Source organism: Coregonus clupeaformis, chromosome 28 (genome assembly GCF_020615455.1).
Source record: "Coregonus clupeaformis isolate EN_2021a chromosome 28, ASM2061545v1, whole genome shotgun sequence".
Lineage (NCBI taxonomy): Eukaryota > Metazoa > Chordata > Actinopteri > Salmoniformes > Salmonidae > Coregonus > Coregonus clupeaformis.
The window spans coordinates 25,165,708-25,184,359 of NC_059219.1; the positions used below are offsets into that span (position 1 = coordinate 25,165,708).

The following is an 18,652-nucleotide window of genomic DNA, read 5'->3' on the forward strand; positions in this document are numbered from 1 at the left end:
GTGATTCAATCAATCAATCACGTTTATTTATAAAGCCCGTTTTACATCAGCAGTTGTCACAAAGTGCTTATACAGAAACCCAGCGTAAAACTCCAAAGAGCAAGCAATGCAGATTGTGTCCATGTGCAAGGTACAGTCAACTGTGTTTCCCTTACCTGATACACTGCGGTCCTTGGGATCCCTCTGCAGTTTGACTCTGGTGTGAGGAAAGGGGTAGTACACACCCTTCCCCTGAGAGACACATACAGGAAACTACATAAGTGTTTTATAGGCTATTACACCCCAACAGATAGCTGCAGTTACTGATACAAATGCATGCTTGAAAATGTCTCCACAATTATGTACACATTAATATGTATGTAATTAGTGTTGGTTATTTCTGCAAGAATGAATAAACAGTAAAGCATTGTGTTAAAAGTCTGTGTGCATATGGGCATTTCTTAACTTCATGACTTGTGCCGTGTGTGGGAGCGTGCGTGTCACCTGTCTCCTGTCCGGCCCTTGTCCGTTCTCTGGTCGTCCCTCTCGTGGTTTGTCAAACCAGTCCGTCTCCTCTCGCCGTAGGTGGTAAGCTTCAGGGACAAATAGGCCATGATCACTAACCCTGTCAATCAGTCCCTTCTAACCTATCAGTGGGGACAAGCTCTCTGATTGGTTGGAAGAGGATTGCATGCTGGAGAGGGGACGGGTGATTGTAGAAACAGGAAGGAAGAGAAAGAGGCCTCCCAGAAAGGTAAACATTTAATTATTTAGGGCATTTCAAGATATAATTGACAAGCAGCTAAATTATGATACTTTCCTGTTGAAATATTTAACGCCACGGGTAACTTTAACTTATCTTATCTCATGCAGATGTAATTTATCGGCATTAATGTTTTGCATGTTTTTGGTGTCATGTTTTTCACACTATCATGCCTACCTGACCCATGCTCTTTTTAGATAATATGGCACAGTATAGGGTTAGTCCGTTTTCTTTCCATAGTTTATCACAACTGGCACAAGTTACTGTACAGTATGTAACCACGGTAACAGTCTGACATTTAGGCTAGTCTAGCTCACTTTTAGAGTGCTGGAAAATGTGAAAATAACTGTGCGGTTCTGTATCTTTAGATCAGCATTGACAAACTGCAGGTTTGAATTTCCGATTGGTGTAAAGCGAACTCCCTGACTCATTGTACGCTCATCAATAAGGAACAAACTGTACACAGAAGCCAGCTAACATCTGTTGAATGCTTCACACACCAACATTGAGTCATATTGGAAATACATGTTGACGTCTGGAATGGTTAAGATGTTGGCGTATGGATAGCTGACAGGTAGGGGGTTGGGGAGGAGAATGGAACTAATATCGTTAAGGTGAAGTTAAGGTTATGGTTTGGTCTACATGTTGGCTTATGGATGATTGACAGGTAGGGGGCAGGGGAGGAGAATGGAACTAATATCGTTAAGGTTCGGTTAAGGTTATGGTTAAGGTATGGTCTACATATTGGCTTATGGATGATTGACAGGTAGGGGGCAGGGCCGGGGTAGGAAAATGGAACTAATAGAACTAATACTCTACCGTTTGGGATATTCTCATGTGATTGTCGGGGATCATCTCTGTTCAGTGCCAGCATGGAGTCACTCAGGGCTGTAACCAAGGCAAATTGATAAACATGGAGTTTTCTGCCCCATATGACATCATATAGGTCAAAGGGTCAAGTTCTACACACTTATTATGGGATAGGGTTATAGGAACTAGGGGGTTTATTTCTGAGTGGATGGTCCTGTCATGACAAGTGTAGATTTTTTTGCTGTTCATATTTATATGAAATCACGTAAACAGTGTTGTGAAGGGTATCATTTTAAAATAGACATGGTTGTCAGCAGGATAGAGAGAGAGACATAATAGAGAGAGAATAGAGAAAACTGTCATGTTTGCATTTTGTTGGAGCACAAAAGACCCTGATAAAGATGTTAAGCGATATCACAGAATCAGGAAGAGCGTTGTTCATGCTACAATAAACATTATACTCCCCAGGCAACATGTACAACACAAAGGTATGACACCCATGCACATATTCAGACAAAGACATGCAAATGAAATTATAGTTTTTGATTTATTATAGATTAACGGAACATGCATTAACTTAACATGCATTGGAAAACCCTTAGAGATGGACATGCAAGAAAGTGAGAAAGAATTATAGAAATGTTCAAGTGTATTTCATCCAAATAAGACATACTGCACTGATGCAATGATAATACTGTATGTACCTAACTACCACAACAAAATACATTTAAACCTTCCAACAGGTCTGTAATAGCCTATCGTAGTCTAAATACATCACATATAATGTAATGTTATTCTATAACACAACGTGCAGTGTTCACACAGATACACATTCCTATGATGTATCATATTTTGTCCTCAATTGAACTACTGAATTGTATATAAACATCAAATATCTGAAGGACAAAGCAATAAACACATTTTGCTAGCCTTAGGCACTTTTTCAATATATCACCTCAGAGAAAGCGAGGCTCTTTTCTAATTTCCCTGCACAATCTGACCTGAGCTTTCAAGTAGAGGGATTATTCTACTATTCTACTCCGAACACCTGTGCGTTAGATAAACAAGCAAGTTGTGAAATACTCCTCCAGGACTTAAAGCACAAAACCATATTTTCAAGTATGTCAGTTATAGAGCACAAATGACAGCATTTAGCAAACAAAACTGCTGATCAGTTTCAGAGAGAGAATGCTATTGGAGGAAGGATACCTTCTACATACAGTATCTTTAAGTGATAGACAGTATAGAGTACCATGCATAGAGCTTAAATAGGAAAATATATATTATATAATGATATATTCCAACGCAGACACAATCACATGCATTTAGAGACCAAAAAAGAGCCAAATGAGGGATTAAACATCAAAGGACATCAACACAGACAAATACATAATATAGTAATTACATTCAGTAAAGTCAACTTGAAACTTGCATTGAGACCAATACATAAAATCAAAGGAAGTGAATGAATACATTCAGAATAGACAATAGATGAAGAAACCAATAAAGACACAGATAAGACATGAGGAAAGCCAAAAGTCATGGGTGGTATATGTGGGTGGTATATTGGGAGCATGCAAGCAGAGTCAGTTCAAAATAGGAAGAACACAGTTCTGAACTGATGCTGTTGTCATTTACCTTCGCCGTCCGACATGGTGCCCTGGTGGTCGTCCATCAAGACGTAGCCCCGCCCCCTCGTTGGCTCCTCCCTCAGGTGCTGCTGCTGCTGGGAGTCCTGCAGGGAGAGGCACGAACCAAATTGGTCCCGCGAGTCGGCCGAGATGGGCGGCAGGGGCCCCGCCGACGCCCGCGCCATGCCCATAGGCTGGCCCACAGGACTCAACGGGCTCTCCTCCTCAGAGTTCTGCGCCACAATGGGGATGCGCCCCCGGCCACCCTGCACGATGGGCAGGCTGGTGGGCTTGGCACGCCCTGAGGGTGTCTGGTAGCTGTCTGAGGCAGCCTCTCCGTCCCCCTTGAGCCTCAGCGAGGAACTGGAGGGGTCCCGTTTGATTGAGAGATCCAGGCCGTAGACAGAGTTGGGCCTGGAAGAGGGCCGTGAGCGGCTGCCACTGGGGTAGGAGGTCGAGTCCAAGGCCAGGCTCTGGCCGAAGTTGAGCGAGCCTGCCAGGTTGGCGCCCAACGTGGAGCCCAGGTACTTCTGCTGCTCGGCTATGTTCTTGCGTAGTCCAAAGGTGATCTCGTCCTGGAGGAGCCGGCTGGATCTAGGAGAGGCGCTAACATTACTGGACCCTAAATAGCTGGCATAGTCTGTCTCCAGACCCCTGCCGTCTTGCATGGAGGAGTACTTGGAGACTTTGGGGTCGGTCAGTGGGGCTTTGTGCTTCTGGTACAGCATGGACGCCGGGAGCTGCTTGGCTGCCTGCTTCTCCAGGGTCAGCCGGCTGATGCTGTATTTCTCCGTCTTGGGGTAGTGTCTTTGGGAGTAGCTCTGGGAGGAGGAGACATCCGAGCTTGGGGTGCTGTAGTAGTTGTGGGAGAGACCCGTCAGCGGGTCCAGGCTTTCTGTTCCCCCTGTGCTCCTCCGGAACTCCTGCTTCAACTGCTGCTTGAGGAGCTTCAGCTCGTAGGGGTCATCCATAGAGTCCTCGTCGTCTGGGGTCTTTCCGTACCCGGAGTGCAGCCTTGAGCTGGAGCCCAGGTATTCGGTGGAGGTCAGGTCGGCTGCACTTCTCCTCAACAGCCTCTCTGCCTTAGCCAGCTCCTTCTCGGCCTGGGCATAGCTGGATGAAGCCAGACTCGTGGAGCTCTTGGCCAGCTCTGCCGCATCTTCTAGGAGGACGTAGCTTCGTGGAGTGTGGTGGTGGTGCTCCACGTCTCCATAGAAGGAGTCGGCCGACACGTTGGACATGGGGCTGCCAGCCATACTGCCCCCCACCTCCAGGGCCCGGAGGTCCAAGTGGTTACCGTACTTGTCGTACCTGACCCCTCCCATGTAGGCGGAGGACACTGGGTCGGGCTGTCGGCTGATGACTTCATACTTGGACGACGCGTCCAACTCTTGGAGCAGGGCCGCCTGCCTGGCTGCCTTCTGCTGGAGCAGGAGCATCTGGTGGTAGCTCTGCTGCTGGGAGCTAGACAGGGAGGGGACTGAGGAGTAGATAGACTGAGACTGGTAGGACTGGGGGGACTGGTAGAGGGATTGCTGCTGGTACAGCGTCTGGCTCAGGGGGTACTGGTACTGGGAGAACTTGCCGTACTGGGCCTCGTGTGTGGTCTGTGGTGGCACAAAGTCATCCAGCTCTGACTGGGGTGCCGTCCTGGGGCGCTCCAACCCGTGACCTGCCATCTCTTCATCTTCCCCACTGCCGCGGCCGCTCCGTGTCTCCCGGATATTGCTGACCTCGCTGTCTGACATGTAGTCGCGGTCCTCGGCCACGCTCTGCAGGTAGGCCCGCTCCCTCTTCTCCCGCTCCTTGAGGAGGGCGTCTTTCCTGCGGTTGATGCCCATCTCCAGGTAGCGTAGCTTGGCGTCGATCTCCTTCTCCTCCTCGTCCAGCTCTGCCTGCTTGTGGCGGAGCTTGGACGACTCACGCTCCACCATGTTCAGCTCACGGTCGATATCCTGCAGGATCTTGGCCCTCGCCATGTTGGTGTTACGGCACATGCGACGGCGGGCCGAGCCAGTGCTGTAGGACGTCTGTCCGGCGGCTGTTGCCTCCTCCTCCGAGGGCGGGTTGGGCAGGGTCCTCTTCACCTTCTTGCCGGTGCCAGTTGGGGTGCTGCCCGACGAGCTTTTGCCCTGGGGGAGAAAACCAAAACAAACAAATAGCTTTGCTTCTATATTTAATGATTTATACTCAAACGTCACATTGTGATTTCACACTGAATGGTTACAGCATCTGAATGATGACTTTGTCTAAACCTTTACTACATGGACTAAATTAACCGGAAAGAAGTGTTAAATCTTGCATGATTTCAATTATCTGATTAAATTAATGGATGACTAAAATAGAAGAGGATCTCTATCCCAGTGTCTCTGTGTCCCGATTACAATCAGGCACAGACAAAAATGTGGTGTCCTCAGAGTGAGTGAAAGCTTATTGAGAAACACAGCATATCAATTGCTGGTGAGTTTCACAGGAAGATACTGTAGGTGCTCCTGGCCGTAAATGTTACTCACTACCTTAAGAGCAGCCTCAAAATATGTAATTTATTCACATTAAAGCTCTATGGATCTGTGGCATATCAATATTTTCCTACAAGCTCAGCTTTTTGTCCATCCCTTGTAAGTACAGTATGAGGAGCTCTGTGGTGTATCACTCAGGCAAAAAACGGATGTATATACCCCGGGAGAGGGCCAGAGGCAAAATGAGAGGCTTGATTAAGTATGCATAAGGCTTGGCTGGTATACCGTATATATCTGGATACCGCCCAACCCTAGTATGCATAACCTAAGTATATATCGTAACTTAATCATCTTGCATTACATTTTGAGTATGTCTGCAACCGGTCCCATGGAAACAAGTAAAAACATTAATAATGGCTATGAACACACTTCTATACTTGCAGTGTTTATGAAATTCAAATGTTACGTTTTAATACAGCTAGTAGTTAATAAATGAATAGCTGTAACCATTGGACTAAATAATTTGCATTACCACAAATATATCCTGATATCTACCAAGTATGCTACCAGTCCCAAATCACATTGAAGAGGCACTGTGCAATGATTCAATGTACGACATATGAAAATTGGAAACTCTTCTAGAAAAAATTCCCTCCAGTCTTGCGGGCTTTGCCTTCAAACTAAAATGCCAATATAAATATATCAGCTTTAGTGCAGCAATGCCTTTGAAAGGGCATTCTATGAGAGGCTCATATGAATTTAGACAGCAAACTCGCCAAATGAATAGCAAGCCAGGGGCTACATTAGATGAGTGTGAGAGAAACAGAACTGAAATAAGACATCATTTTCAGGGCAATAATGGAGTAGTGTTATGACAAAAAGTGCAACCTGGAAATGTATCCAAATCTGGTTTCAGAACAATATCATGGATTATGCTCTAGTTTGTTTTTCTAATGTCACAGTATATCATGCTTAGAAAAACTCAAACTCTAGTGGCAACACAAGGCCTTAATATAAAATGACAAAATAAACCCAATTATGTATAAATAATAATATGCAAGTGTTAGCGCCCTTTTGTACCTTTTCTCCTTGGGGTGAGAAAACTGACTTTTGTATAAAGCCTGCATGCCTAATGGAGAAACTCTATGCCCACTTGAATAGAACATATCACAATTGCAAACAATGATTAAACCAATACTCACGGAGTAACTGTCGCCATACTGGAAACTGGATGAAGCCCTCTCCTCTCCAGTTGGACTCATGGGCTTGGGGTCGGACATGGATCTCTGCATGGCCTTAGGTGCCTTGGGGCTGCCGGCTGGAGAGACTTTGGTCGGTTCAGTACTCCCTCTTATTCTCTGTGGGCTTGTATCACCCAGTGATTTCTCATAGGACACAAATTCAAGGGATTTGCTCGGGGATATGCAGGGGGATATGGGGGAGTAGAGGACATTGGGGGATTTGGGTGGTGCCTGAAGGCAGGAGGGGTTAGCTCTGAGGTGGCCAGACTGTTCTATCTCCAAGGGCGTGGGCCGTCTCTTGCCTCCCCTATGTGGACTTTCAGAGTCAGAGAGCTCCATCCTGGCGTCCATTCTTACGTTCCCTGCAGAGTCCGTCTGTATGGAGATCTCAGAGTGAGCCTGAATGGACATATCGGAGGTCTGTCCGCCTCTGTCCCCCCTGGACGTGCGAGGCCTGCTACGTCTGGCCCGAGCAGGCTCCCACTCCTCCTGGTCCTCATCGTCTGTCTGCACGCAGCTGTCTACGCTCTTCTTGGCTGTGCTTCTCTTCTTCCTCCCCGCCATATAGGCTTTATCGACAACACTGTCCTCGTCATCCGTCTGACACCCACTGTCCATGATTTTCCGGGCCAGCTCGGTGCCGTCTGGCCCCAGGACGACAGCCTCCTGCTGGCCGTGCCCCAGTAACATCTCCCCCTGATACATCTTCCGGAACTTCTGCTCCTCCAGCTGCGCTCGGAGCTGCTCCTGGAGCCTTTGGATCTGCTCTAGCTGCTGCTGCTGCTGGGCATAGGTCTCCTTCTGCATCATGAGGTGGGCCTGGCGCTCATCCTCCTGTTGGCACAGGATGGCCTGCTTCATGGACTGCAGCTCCTCCAGCTCCTTCTGCACCAGCATCTGTTCCTGCTCGCGGAAGCGCTGGATCTCCTGACGCTCCCACTCCAGTTCTTCAGCCAACCGCTGCTGCTTGAGCTTCTCCATCTCCAGAATCTCACGCTGCATCTGGTACTGGCCCTCCCCGGGCACACAGGGCGAGGACAGGGCCTCCAGTGAGGCGGCAATAGCCTCCAGGGATGCGTCCGTGTACGAGTCCAGCCTTTCCAGGGCCAGGTTGGCCGTTTTGCTGGTGAGGGCCGCGGAGGTGGATATGCCATCTTTGGAGAGCTCCAGGTTGAGGGGGACATCCCCTTGATCGTCTGCGGAGGTGGTAGAGATGAAGCTGTGGGACCGAGTCATGGGCTGGTTCTGGAGAGTGGACAGGGATGGCATGGTGTCGCTGGTGTGCATGCCCGCCAACAGGGAGTTGTATGTGGTGCTGAATATGGAGCCAGGTTGTGTGGTGATGGCGTAGGTGGATGGGATTGGTGCTGAGACTGAAGAGTACACCACCCCATTGGAGGATCTCAGGACACTGCTCGTGCCAAAGTGTGTCCCAACAGCCCCTGTGACTCTGGCTTGGGAATATGGGGGAATTATCATTTCAGAATATAACCCTGAGCCTTTGGTGGAGAAGTCCAAAGCTACACCTGTTGGGGAAAAAAATCTATTGAGTCCACAAAAACAGGTAGCTTTAGTGGGGAAACCTCATACAGAAAGCCATGCTCCATCCAAAGCCATGCTCAATCCAAATAAATAAAAAAGCAACATAAAAAATTGAAAAACCTCCAGTCTTGCCAGAACAAACAGCATGCAATCACAGGCATCGGTGTACCAAAAATGATCATAAAGGTAGAATGAAAAAATAAGGGAAAATAAAATGTCCATGCAAACCACTTATGAAAAAACAAAAAGAAGTGAACGAAACAACAAAAACACTAAAATAAAAGGATCAGCCATGAATAAGCAGAGGCATCTCAAAGTGACATTTCAGCGAGAGGTCGGCGATGTCACTGCACAAACCTGCATCAGATGTCTTGGAGAATGTCAGGTCTACTGCACCCTCTGTGGTGCCATTGAAATTGTAACTGTTCTTGCTCTTGTAGAGGAAAAGCCCGGCCTCAGCCAGATTGGTATCGGACATGGAGGGTTTGATCCCACCGAAGCCCCTCATGCTGTAGGGCGAGCGGTCGTACTGGTAGTGGTCGTCTCGGTAGCCAAAGCGGTCTTCAGGCAATGGAGTAGTGGGCTGCTGGGTGGTGCAGCTACCTGCAAACGGCAGCTTGTAGACGACATCACAGCAGACGGCTCTTCTCCCGGCCGTTAGGTCCACGGGTTTCCCATCCTCCTCTGTGATCACAACCGTGACCACTTCTGTGGAGGAAGTGTCGACCGAAACCACAGTGTTGAAGGGTTTGGCTGTGCTAAGGTCCACCGCACCTGCTACTGTCGGTGCCCCGCTGCTCAGACCATTAGCCACACACCCTGGGGCAGAAGTAGGGGCGATGGTGACAGGTGGCTGGAATGTCCCTAAGCCTGTGCCAGGTCCTACAGAAAGGTTAATGGGGATCTCAGCATTGTTGCTGGTTGCGGGCTGTGCATCTATGGGGCGATAGACGATCTGACAAACAGGCTCGAAGGCTTTGTTTGTGGTTGTAAGCTGAAGGGGCACAGAGGGGACTTGGGATATGTTGGTATTTTCGTAACTTTGTATGGTGGCAGCACATGTAACTATGGTGATGCTGTCAGTCACTATGGAAACACTGGATGACTCAGTGCTGAGATTGACCACTGGGGACTGCACTGCGCTTGTCTGACGACCGTTGATATCTGTGGCCAAGGACAGGCGTCTAACATCTGAGGAAGACAGATCCACCACTTTCATGGCCGATTCTGAATTCACCTTCATGGTACGAAGGTCTACTACCTCCCCCAGCTGGTAGCCCTGTGTACTCTGTGTCTGTTGTGGTTTAGGTTTCTCCAGTGAGATTGGGACACCGTTCGCTCTTGGGGCTGGGGGTGGGGGAGGCGACCTCTCGTGTCGGACAGACACCATGGTTCTTTGGACTTCTGTTGTCACAAACTGAGTGACCTGCCCTAACCTGACCTCTGGGGGTGGAGCGGATGCAGAAATAGCCTCGATGACATGACAGGAGCTTGACACAACTTTCTCTGGCCCACATATCTCCTGACTTTCGATAGACTCAGTGATGCGAGTGAACGCCAGGGGCACCCTATTTGTGTGTGGTGGAGGTGGCTGTGGTTGTTTCTGGGGTTGAGGTTGTGGTTGATACTGTGTTTGAGGTTGAGGTGGAGGTTGGGCATGTCTTGAAGGAGATGCTGGACCAGGACTGGATGGGGCCTGGGTGGTGATCCCTTCCACTGGAGAGCTGGGCTGGGATGGCAGAGTGATAACCACGTAGGTGTCGTATCGATTGCCGTATCGCGGAGAAGTGGGTGATGGGTGACCCGAGGAGTGAACCGAGGAGTGACCCGAGGAGTGACCCGAGGAGTGACCTGAGAAGTGACCTGGCCTGCTTTCAGCTGAGGGGCTCAGATTCAGGGCTATATCAGCATGGCCTGTGTGGAGGGCGGTGGGTCTTGGATATTGGATGTGGGCAGGAGAGCCAGGCTGAGAGACAGGTTTCGGAGCAAGGGGTGGTTTGACATTTTCCCCTGGCCTGTGGCTGTACCCCATTCCAGCGGGGATGGCTGGCTTTGGAGGAACCGGTGGGGGGACGTGAGGTTGTCTTACCGGCGACCCTTGGGCTGTTGTCATGGCAACAGGTTCTGACCTGATTGTGGCCTGAGGTGGAAGCGGAACAGGGGGTTTCCTGGGGTAAACCGATGGCTTTGGCATGGTGGGAGGGGGCAGTGGAGGGGGTTCAGGAACATCTGCTTTTTCCTGAGACAGAGCCATGTGCAGGACGGCTGGTTTGTGGGGCACTGGTGGGGCGGTTGAGACTACGCTGGGGACAGTGGTGGTGTACTGAGGGACAGTGGGTAAGGGTGATACACTGGCAACAGCAGGGGCTGAAGACTTCATACTAGACAGGTCCATGACATCCTGTTGGCTTACGCTCACATGCTGGTCAGCCTGGGAAGTTTCAATGGTCATCTGTGGTTGGTCTGAAGTTGTTGATTGGGGGACCTCGCAAGCAACTGATTTGGGCTCTGTTTCTGCAACTGTTACGGGTGCCTGATCAGCTTTAGGAATGTCTGATGAAGTCTTTGGCTTATCCTTACTGTTGGTCTCACTGGCCTCTTCATCAGCGTCCTCCTCCCCTGAGGAGAACTGCGTAACCCTCAGGTCTGGTATGGGATGCAGAGCCCTTCTGGATTCAGTGCCTTCCAACTCACCACCAGGGGCCGCCCCAGATATATCAGGACCCTGCTGTGTCGGGCTAGTCCCAGGAGTCAGAACTTTCTTCATGAGTTCCTCATACGCAGCCTCAGCATCGAGCAGTGGTTTCCCATCCTTGCCTATAGTAACTGTAACACATGTGGAGCTGGTTGGCTCAGCAGGTTGCAATACGATCTCTGGTGTGGGTCTTTCCGATACTGACTGTGCTTTTTTCAGTTCCTGCTCCAGCTGCATGAATTCTTTCTTCTTCTCCATCATGTCTTCATAAACTTCATCTGGAGATCTCAGTGTTTTGGGCTGAGCTGGCACTGAGATTTTCTCAGGCTCCTGCTGCTGGACTTTCTTTCCATTTCCATCAACAAGGGACTCACAGGCATAATCTTCAATCAGCATCCCACCATAGAGGGACTCTTTCCCCGGAGGGATGTCCACCTTCTCTTTTGTGGGTGTTTTAGCCTTTAGCATGATCTCTTCATAGGCCTCGTCTGCAGTTTTCAGGGCTCGTTTTTCAGGGCTTTTATTAGCACCTTGATCCGCTGTTGGAGAGTAGAGAGAAACAGATGTAGGAAGTTGGTAAACTTTCTGTACTGCTGCAATCTTTGCCGCATTTATCTCAACTCCCTCAGGTTCTGACTCAATGCTGGGAGAGAAATCCGATAAGGATGATCGCCTGAACTCCTCCATCTCTGCCTCTTGCCTCAGCTCTTCTGTCGGGGAGGCATCTTCAATGGGAGAAAGGTTGCTAGGCGGCGTTTTGGGACGCTCCCGCCGCCTCTGAGCTCGGATCTCCTCTTTGTCCTTCTTCGACTTCTTCCCAGAGCCTTTCTGCTTCTCCTGTTCTCTTAGCAGCTCCTCCTCCTCTCGTAACTCCTCTTCCTCAGAAGAGTCTTCGATGGTGGGTAGACCTTGGCCTTGTTGTCTATGCTTCGCTTTCCTGTGCTGTTTCCCCTCGCCACTGTGCATGCGGCTGGGACTACTGCTGTCACTGTCCTCATCCAAAGAGGAGAGGGATGTAGGCGATGTCCCAGGGGTGAAGCTGGATGCGTGCAGGCTGGAGGACCCATCACCCCTGGAGCGATCGTCAGGGGAGTTGTTGAGGCTTTCCATCTCAAGCTCTCCATCATCTGATGTACCCGGTATGCGCACAGGGGTGCTAGTCGTGTTGAGCTCGATGGTTCTGAATTGGTGGACTGCCACGCCTCTATCCCCTGAAGGCTGTTCCCCTTCCTGAGAGTCTGAAACTTTGGGTTCCGATCCCTCTTTCCATGCCTCGTCAGCTTTATCCAGTGAGAGTTTCCGCTCATCTTCGTCCTCAGGGCTGATGGTGCTCTTCTTGAGGAGCCGCCTGCCTTTTGAAGTTGCGCTTCTCTCCTTCCCCTCCCCTTTCTCCTGCTCCATTCGTTTCCTCTCCTGATCTCGGATCTTTCGCCGGATTAGGTTTTCTTCATCAGACGGCGAAGCGTCCTCGTTCTCACTCATCTCCATGATATGTTTACGAATGAAGTCTTCGTCATCCCCTGACATGGGACTATCTTTCCCTAAGCTCTCACTGCTGTCCTCCAACGAGTCACCCCTGATGTCTGTCGGCACCAGCAGCTTTTTCTTTGCTGAGGCGTCCTTCTTCTCTGAGAGTTCTGGGTCATCCTCTGTGCTGGGAGATTCAGGTGAGAGGGGTAGCACCTCAAGTTTGCGTCTGGCCTTGAGTGAGTCGGTTAGTTTGTCCGAATCGTTCTTTGGTTGTGTAGCCTGGGCCCCTAATATGGGAAGGACAGTGCTCTCAAGCTTGGCAAGATCTGAGGGGCTGGTGGGACTGCTATGCTTGGCGACTGTGTTTTTTTCTCCAGGCTCTTTCACCGTTGCCTGTAAATGAAAATAATAAAACACAATTATTGTATAATAAATATGTAGATGATAATCATCCAAAATTGATCAAAAACATTACATATGATTAGGAACATTTAAAATGGAGACATGAAGATGTATATACGGAAGACAACTTATATCTGTAGATTATTTTACATAACCAAAAGGTCTGTAGAAACATTTGTGAATAGAGCCCTTCTGACTTGAATCATCTACTTTTCAGCCCCTACTGTTGCTACATACTACAGTCACCTCTCCAACTGCATCCACTTCAGCCTCTATTATCTCTGGAATTTCAGGCATTGACTTCTCTTCATTCAGGGGTTTGTCTTCGTCCTGTTCACCAACTACAGGGACTAAGGTGTCAGGTTCTACTACAGGGGCTGGGGCTACAAACACATTTTCAGACACAGTTTCAGATATTTTAGTCTGCTCTGGTGTTGTTTTGTCTTCTACGCTGCCCTCTCTGGCACTCACAGCTTTCACTTCTGATACTGAAATAGGTTTCTGCTTTTCACTAACTACAGGTGGTGACACAACCACGTTCTCTTTCTCTGGCTGAATGCACTCAGACACAGAGTCTGTCTTTGGAGTTTGCTCGGATTCATCTTCTTTGGGTAACTCTTTCTCTTGCACTGCTTTCTCATCACACACAGTAGGAGTTGGCTCCCTACTCTCAGCTATAGACACCTCTTGTTTATTTTCAGCTATGCTGCCAGGCGTTGGAACTTCAGCTTCTTTTCCTTCCTGTGTGGGTTTCTCGTCAGAAACGTTCTCAGGGGCTTGTTGCTCACTAGCAACAGAGGATGGTGACGCTGCCTCTACAGCTTGTTCTGCCTGCTCTGCTTTGACCTTTTCATGCTCGTCAGCTTCAGAAGCTGGGGGAGTAGACTCATCCTGGGCTTTTTCAGCCTTATTATCTGCTGTTGGCTCTGGTTCAACCTTTGTATCCACAGATGTCTGATTTTCCTCTTTCTGACCTACACGTTCTGCTCCAGCCTCAGTTTCAGTTTCATCTGTGTTTTTTTCTACTACTGGTGTTGGAGCTTCTACCGCCTCCTGAGGTGGGATCTGATCAACTTTAGCTAATTGTGGTTCAGGTCCTGGGAGCTGTTCAGGGACTTTCTTCTCAACAGGGGATGGTGAAATTGGCTCCTCGGCTTTGACTGCTGGGCTGGGTTCAACCCCTGTTTCTGACTCTGTCCTTTCTGCATCTCTCTCAGGGCTAACATTTACTGGTTCAGCAGGAGGAGGTGCAGGAGAAGCCTCTGGTACTTTCTTTACTACTGTTTCACTTTCTACAGGCTTCTCCTCAACTTGGGCTGGCGGAATTGGCTCTGCCTCCTTCTCTAAAGGCTTCTCCTCAACTTGGGCTGGCGGAATTGGCTCTGCCTCCTTCTCTACATGTTTCTCCTCAACTTGGGCTGGCGGAATTGGCTCTGCCTCCTTCTCTAAAGGCTTCTCCTCAACTTGGGCTGGCGGAATTGGCTCTGCCTCCTTCTCTAAAGGCTTCTCCTCAACTTGGGCTGGCGGAATTGGCTCTGCCTCCTTCTCTACATGTTTCTCCTCAACTTGGGCTGGCGGAATTGGCTCTGCCTCCTTCTCTACATGTTTCTCCTCAACTTGGGCTGGCGGAATTGGCTCTGCTTCCTTCTCTAAAGGCTTCTCCTCAACTTGGGCTGGCGGAATTGGCTCTGCCTCCTTCTCTAAAGGCTTCTCCTCAACTTGGGCTGGTGGAATTGGTTCTGCCTCCTTCTCTAAAGGCTTCTCCTCAACTTGGGCTGGCGGAATTGGCTCTGCCTCTTTCTCTACAGGCTTCTCCAAAACTTGGGCTGGCGGAATTGGCTCTGCCTCCTTCTCTACAGGCTTCTCCTCAACTTGGGCTGGCTGAATTGGCTCTGCCTCCTCCTCTACAGGCTTCTCCTCAACTTGGGCTGGCGGAATTGGCTCTGCCTCCTTCTCTACAGGCTTCTCCTCAACTTGGGCTGGCTGAATTGGTTCTGCCTCCTTCTCTACAGGCTTCTCCTCAACTTGGGCTGGCGGAATTGGCTTTGCCTCCTCCTCTACAGGCTTCTCCTCAACTTGGGCTGGCGGAATTGGCTTTGCCTCCTCTACCGGTTTCTCCTCTACTTTATCAGTAACTAGAGGAGGAGATGGGGCTACAGACTCAACTGCCTCAGTTTGTGGAATGGCCTCTACCTCTTTAGGCTGTTCATTCTCAGCAACTACAGGGGTTGTTTCCTCTACCACAGAGGGCACCTCCTCTTTTTTTGGAGGCACAGGCTCTGGCTCTGGCTCTCCTGGCTTGGGAGATGCAGGAGCATCTACCGGCTCAATAGAGGCTTCGGGAGCTGGGGTCGAATTCTCTACAACCTTAGCTGGTGGAGCAGGAGCCACCTCTGGCGTTGCCTCTGGTTCCATCTTAGTCTCCACAGCTGAACTCTCTGCTACTGGACCTGTATCTACTGAAGACACCTCAGTTGGAGGCTGCTCAACAGTAGTCACTTGAGGCTCTGGCTCTTTAGGTTTCTCCTCCTGCTCGGTGACTGCAGGAGGTGTAGGAGCTGGCTCCTCAGCTTTAGGTGGCTGGCTAGGTTCTACCTCAGTCACTACTGCTTTCCCTTCCTCCTTAGTGACTACAGGAGCTGGCGGTTCAGGCTCTGGTGATTGGTCAGGTTGGACAGTAGTTTCCTGTGTGACCGTTTCAGGTGTTGGAATCACCTCTAGCTCTACCGGCTTAGCTTCCTCTTCAAGAACCTTCTCTGGGATGGGCTCCTCTTTCTCACTACCTGCAGAGGGAGCCGGTGAGCTCTCCTTTGCTGTAGACTCACTCTGCACTGTATCTGGGCTTGGAGTTGGCTCGGGTGCTGCCTCAATAGGCTTTACTGACACATTCTCTACAGGGGGAGCAATGACAGGCTCCTCTACAACTGCAGGCTGGAAATCTAATTCTGCCTGAGTAGTGTCAGGTGGTGACTGCTCTTCTGTAACTTTCTCAGGAATACTCTCTGGATGATCCACTGCCGGGGCCTCGACAGTACTCTCCACTATACTCTCTGGCACAGGCTCATCCAGTGTAGTCTCAGATATAGCTTCTATCACTTCAGCCTGCTCTGGGTCTTTCTCCACTGCCAGGGCCTCGACAGCACTCTCCACTACACTCTCTGGCACAGGCTCATCCAGTGTAGTCTCAGATATAGCTTCTATCACTTCAGCCTGCTCTGGGTCTTTCTCCACTGCCAGGGCCTCGACAGCACTCTCCACTACACTCTCTGGCACAGGCTCATCCAGTGTAGTCTCAGATATAGCTTCTATCGCTTCAGCCTGTTCTGGGTCTTTCTCTTCTGGGACACTATCAGAGGGAGGGGCGGCATGCTCAGGTGGGATGGGTGTGGCATCTGTGTTTGCAGATGCAGCGTCGGGTGTTTGGGGCGGGGTGTGTTCTGGTACTACCTTGGACATGGGAAGTGGCTGGGTGTCTTCCTTTGCTGCTGCTGCCTCTGCCTGAGTGACTGAGGGGCTCCTTGTTAATGGAGAAGCAGCAGCAGCAGCAGCTGGGGAGGCAAGGACTTTGGCAGGGGAGGCAGGTGGGGTAGGGGTATGTGTGGATAGTTGCTTCTTCACTGGAGATGGTGGAGGGGGCATATCGCCCAACTGGCCAGAGAGAGCTCTTTGGGTCTGGCAGTTGAGGCATAACCATTCTTTCTGTAAGACAGAAAAACAAAGAAAGTGTTAGTTAGTGTTGACCAAGTAGAAATTGTCACTCACTCTAACGCATAGTTGTCATGGTGGATGATGAAAATCTTGACTTTAAATGGCAATTACGTTTTATGATCATTGTTAGAAAACTGGACCCACAGTTTCATAACACTTGGGCTATGCGTGGTCACAGTGACACAGGGCCAATGTAACCTATTCTATTTCAGGCAAGCTTTTTACATTTATGTAACTTAACAGATAGTCCTTTCATAATGCATGGTAATGGCACGGAGGTTTACCAATGCATGTCAGATTGACTCGGGCAGCGGGTGCAGACATTCCACAGCAGAGCCAGGGTGGAGCCTGTGTGTGTTTGTGTGTGTCTAGTTTACCGGTCTACACAAAACTGGTTTATACAGTGCATAATTGATCATTAATCCCGACTGTGAGTGAGGTGCCTATGGTTGTCGGAGGGTGACACCTAGTGGGTCGCTCCGGAACTGCGACCCACTCCTATAACAGTTTATACAGTGCATCCATCAGGATGTAAACATATTATGCCCTATGACTTAATGCCACAAGACCACAACCCCAGACCACTGCTCCCCTTACCCCCATGTCCTAAATGCAGCATGATGTATATTAGGGGTAACTGGAGGCCCGCAACCCCCCTTTTGAAGGCCCTTAGATCAATTTCCACAAAAATATTATTATTATTATTACAACAAAAATTAGGAACTAATTTGGGGTCTCAACTTACTGTTGCGAGCTAGAATAGTAGAATACACAATATGCAGTTTCTAAATGTTGTTGCGCGTCAGCAGTCTTCCTCTTGTTATGTCAGTCAATGATAGTCAGTCAATTAGCCCATGTCATCAAAACATTTTTAGATTGCTAAGTTAGTTTAGCTGCCAGCTATTCGAATTATCGGCTGGGGGGCCGCCATTCATTTTGTTAGTCAGTCTCACTCAAATTAGTAGAATTGCATGAAATTAGTTATAGAGTTGCTAAATCTTCTCTCCGCCACATGGCAAAATGTATAGAATTGCACGAAATTAACTCTAAATTGTAAAACATTTCTCTCCGCTGTTTTGCTGTGGTGGTGGGGGGATGGATATGGTTTCAGATTTTTTGTAGCCCCCACCCCCATCAAAGTTGCCCATCCCTGATCTATGTATTACTTTCCAACCGCAAGCGAGGCTAGCTCACACCACAGGTCAGTGGAACACTAATGTTTCTGACAAGGGCCTTACAGTGGGATGAACTAGAACATCTTATTTAAGACCAATTAAATATGTCAGCACACCCAGCTCAAAGGCAGGCAATTAAAAGTGTACGTTCAGTAAACGGTTTATCCTGCGTAGTGCAATGACTTCGGCATTGTTTATTCTTCCCGTCCGCCGCTTGGGACCGAGCCGGCCCTCTATCTCTGAAAAGAACAATTAGGCATCAGCTAGAAAGACAACAAACCGCCACGAGTACAGCTGTTCAAATCCTCCATCTCGGAGGGCCTCTAATTCTGTCCTGTCATGGTTATCTGACTCAAGTCGACAATCACTAAAGAAGACATCATTACAGAAGGGCTCCATTGAGAATCTGGTTTAAGTGTTGTACCCATTAAGACGGTTTAATATTCGATATCTCGACAAGAAAGGAGAGAAAGAAACGATGGTAAACATATGAATCCTAGGGACTTTGGGTCTTACACTGTAGCACACCAGAGAAATGTAAGTAGGACTAATGATGGAGAGACGTTGTACTGTATGTGTATTGGTAAAATAACACATCCACACACGCACACCATACATCCGCACACCATACACGCACGCCATACATCATACACACACACCATACATCCGCACACCATACATACAGTTGAAGTCGGAAGTTTACATTCACTTAGGTTGGAGTCATTAAAACTCGTTTTTCAACCACTCCACAAATTTCTTGTTAACAAACTATAGTTT

The 18,652-nt window shown here is 49.0% G+C and overlaps 1 protein-coding gene across 3 annotated transcripts in view; it reads right to left on the bottom strand.

The window, feature by feature from the left end:
• LOC121543918 (protein piccolo-like) overlaps nt 1-16,687 on the bottom strand; it is a 39,725-nt gene extending 23,038 nt beyond the window's left edge. For all 3 annotated transcript variants that reach the window (XM_045208813.1, XM_045208812.1, XM_045208814.1), the window contains exons 1-7: nt 16,440-16,687; nt 8,783-12,983; nt 6,845-8,409; nt 3,191-5,315; nt 1,562-1,630; nt 484-572; nt 156-231 (exon numbers count right to left, since the gene is read on the bottom strand). In XM_045208813.1, the coding sequence (XP_045064748.1) occupies nt 156-231; nt 484-572; nt 1,562-1,630; nt 3,191-5,315; nt 6,845-8,409; nt 8,783-12,983; nt 16,440-16,631 (8,317 nt within the window). In that variant the 5' untranslated portion in view covers nt 16,632-16,687. The remainder of the gene's footprint in view (nt 1-155; nt 232-483; nt 573-1,561; nt 1,631-3,190; nt 5,316-6,844; nt 8,410-8,782; nt 12,984-16,439) is intronic.
• Between the last annotated feature and the right edge of the window lie 1,965 nt (nt 16,688-18,652).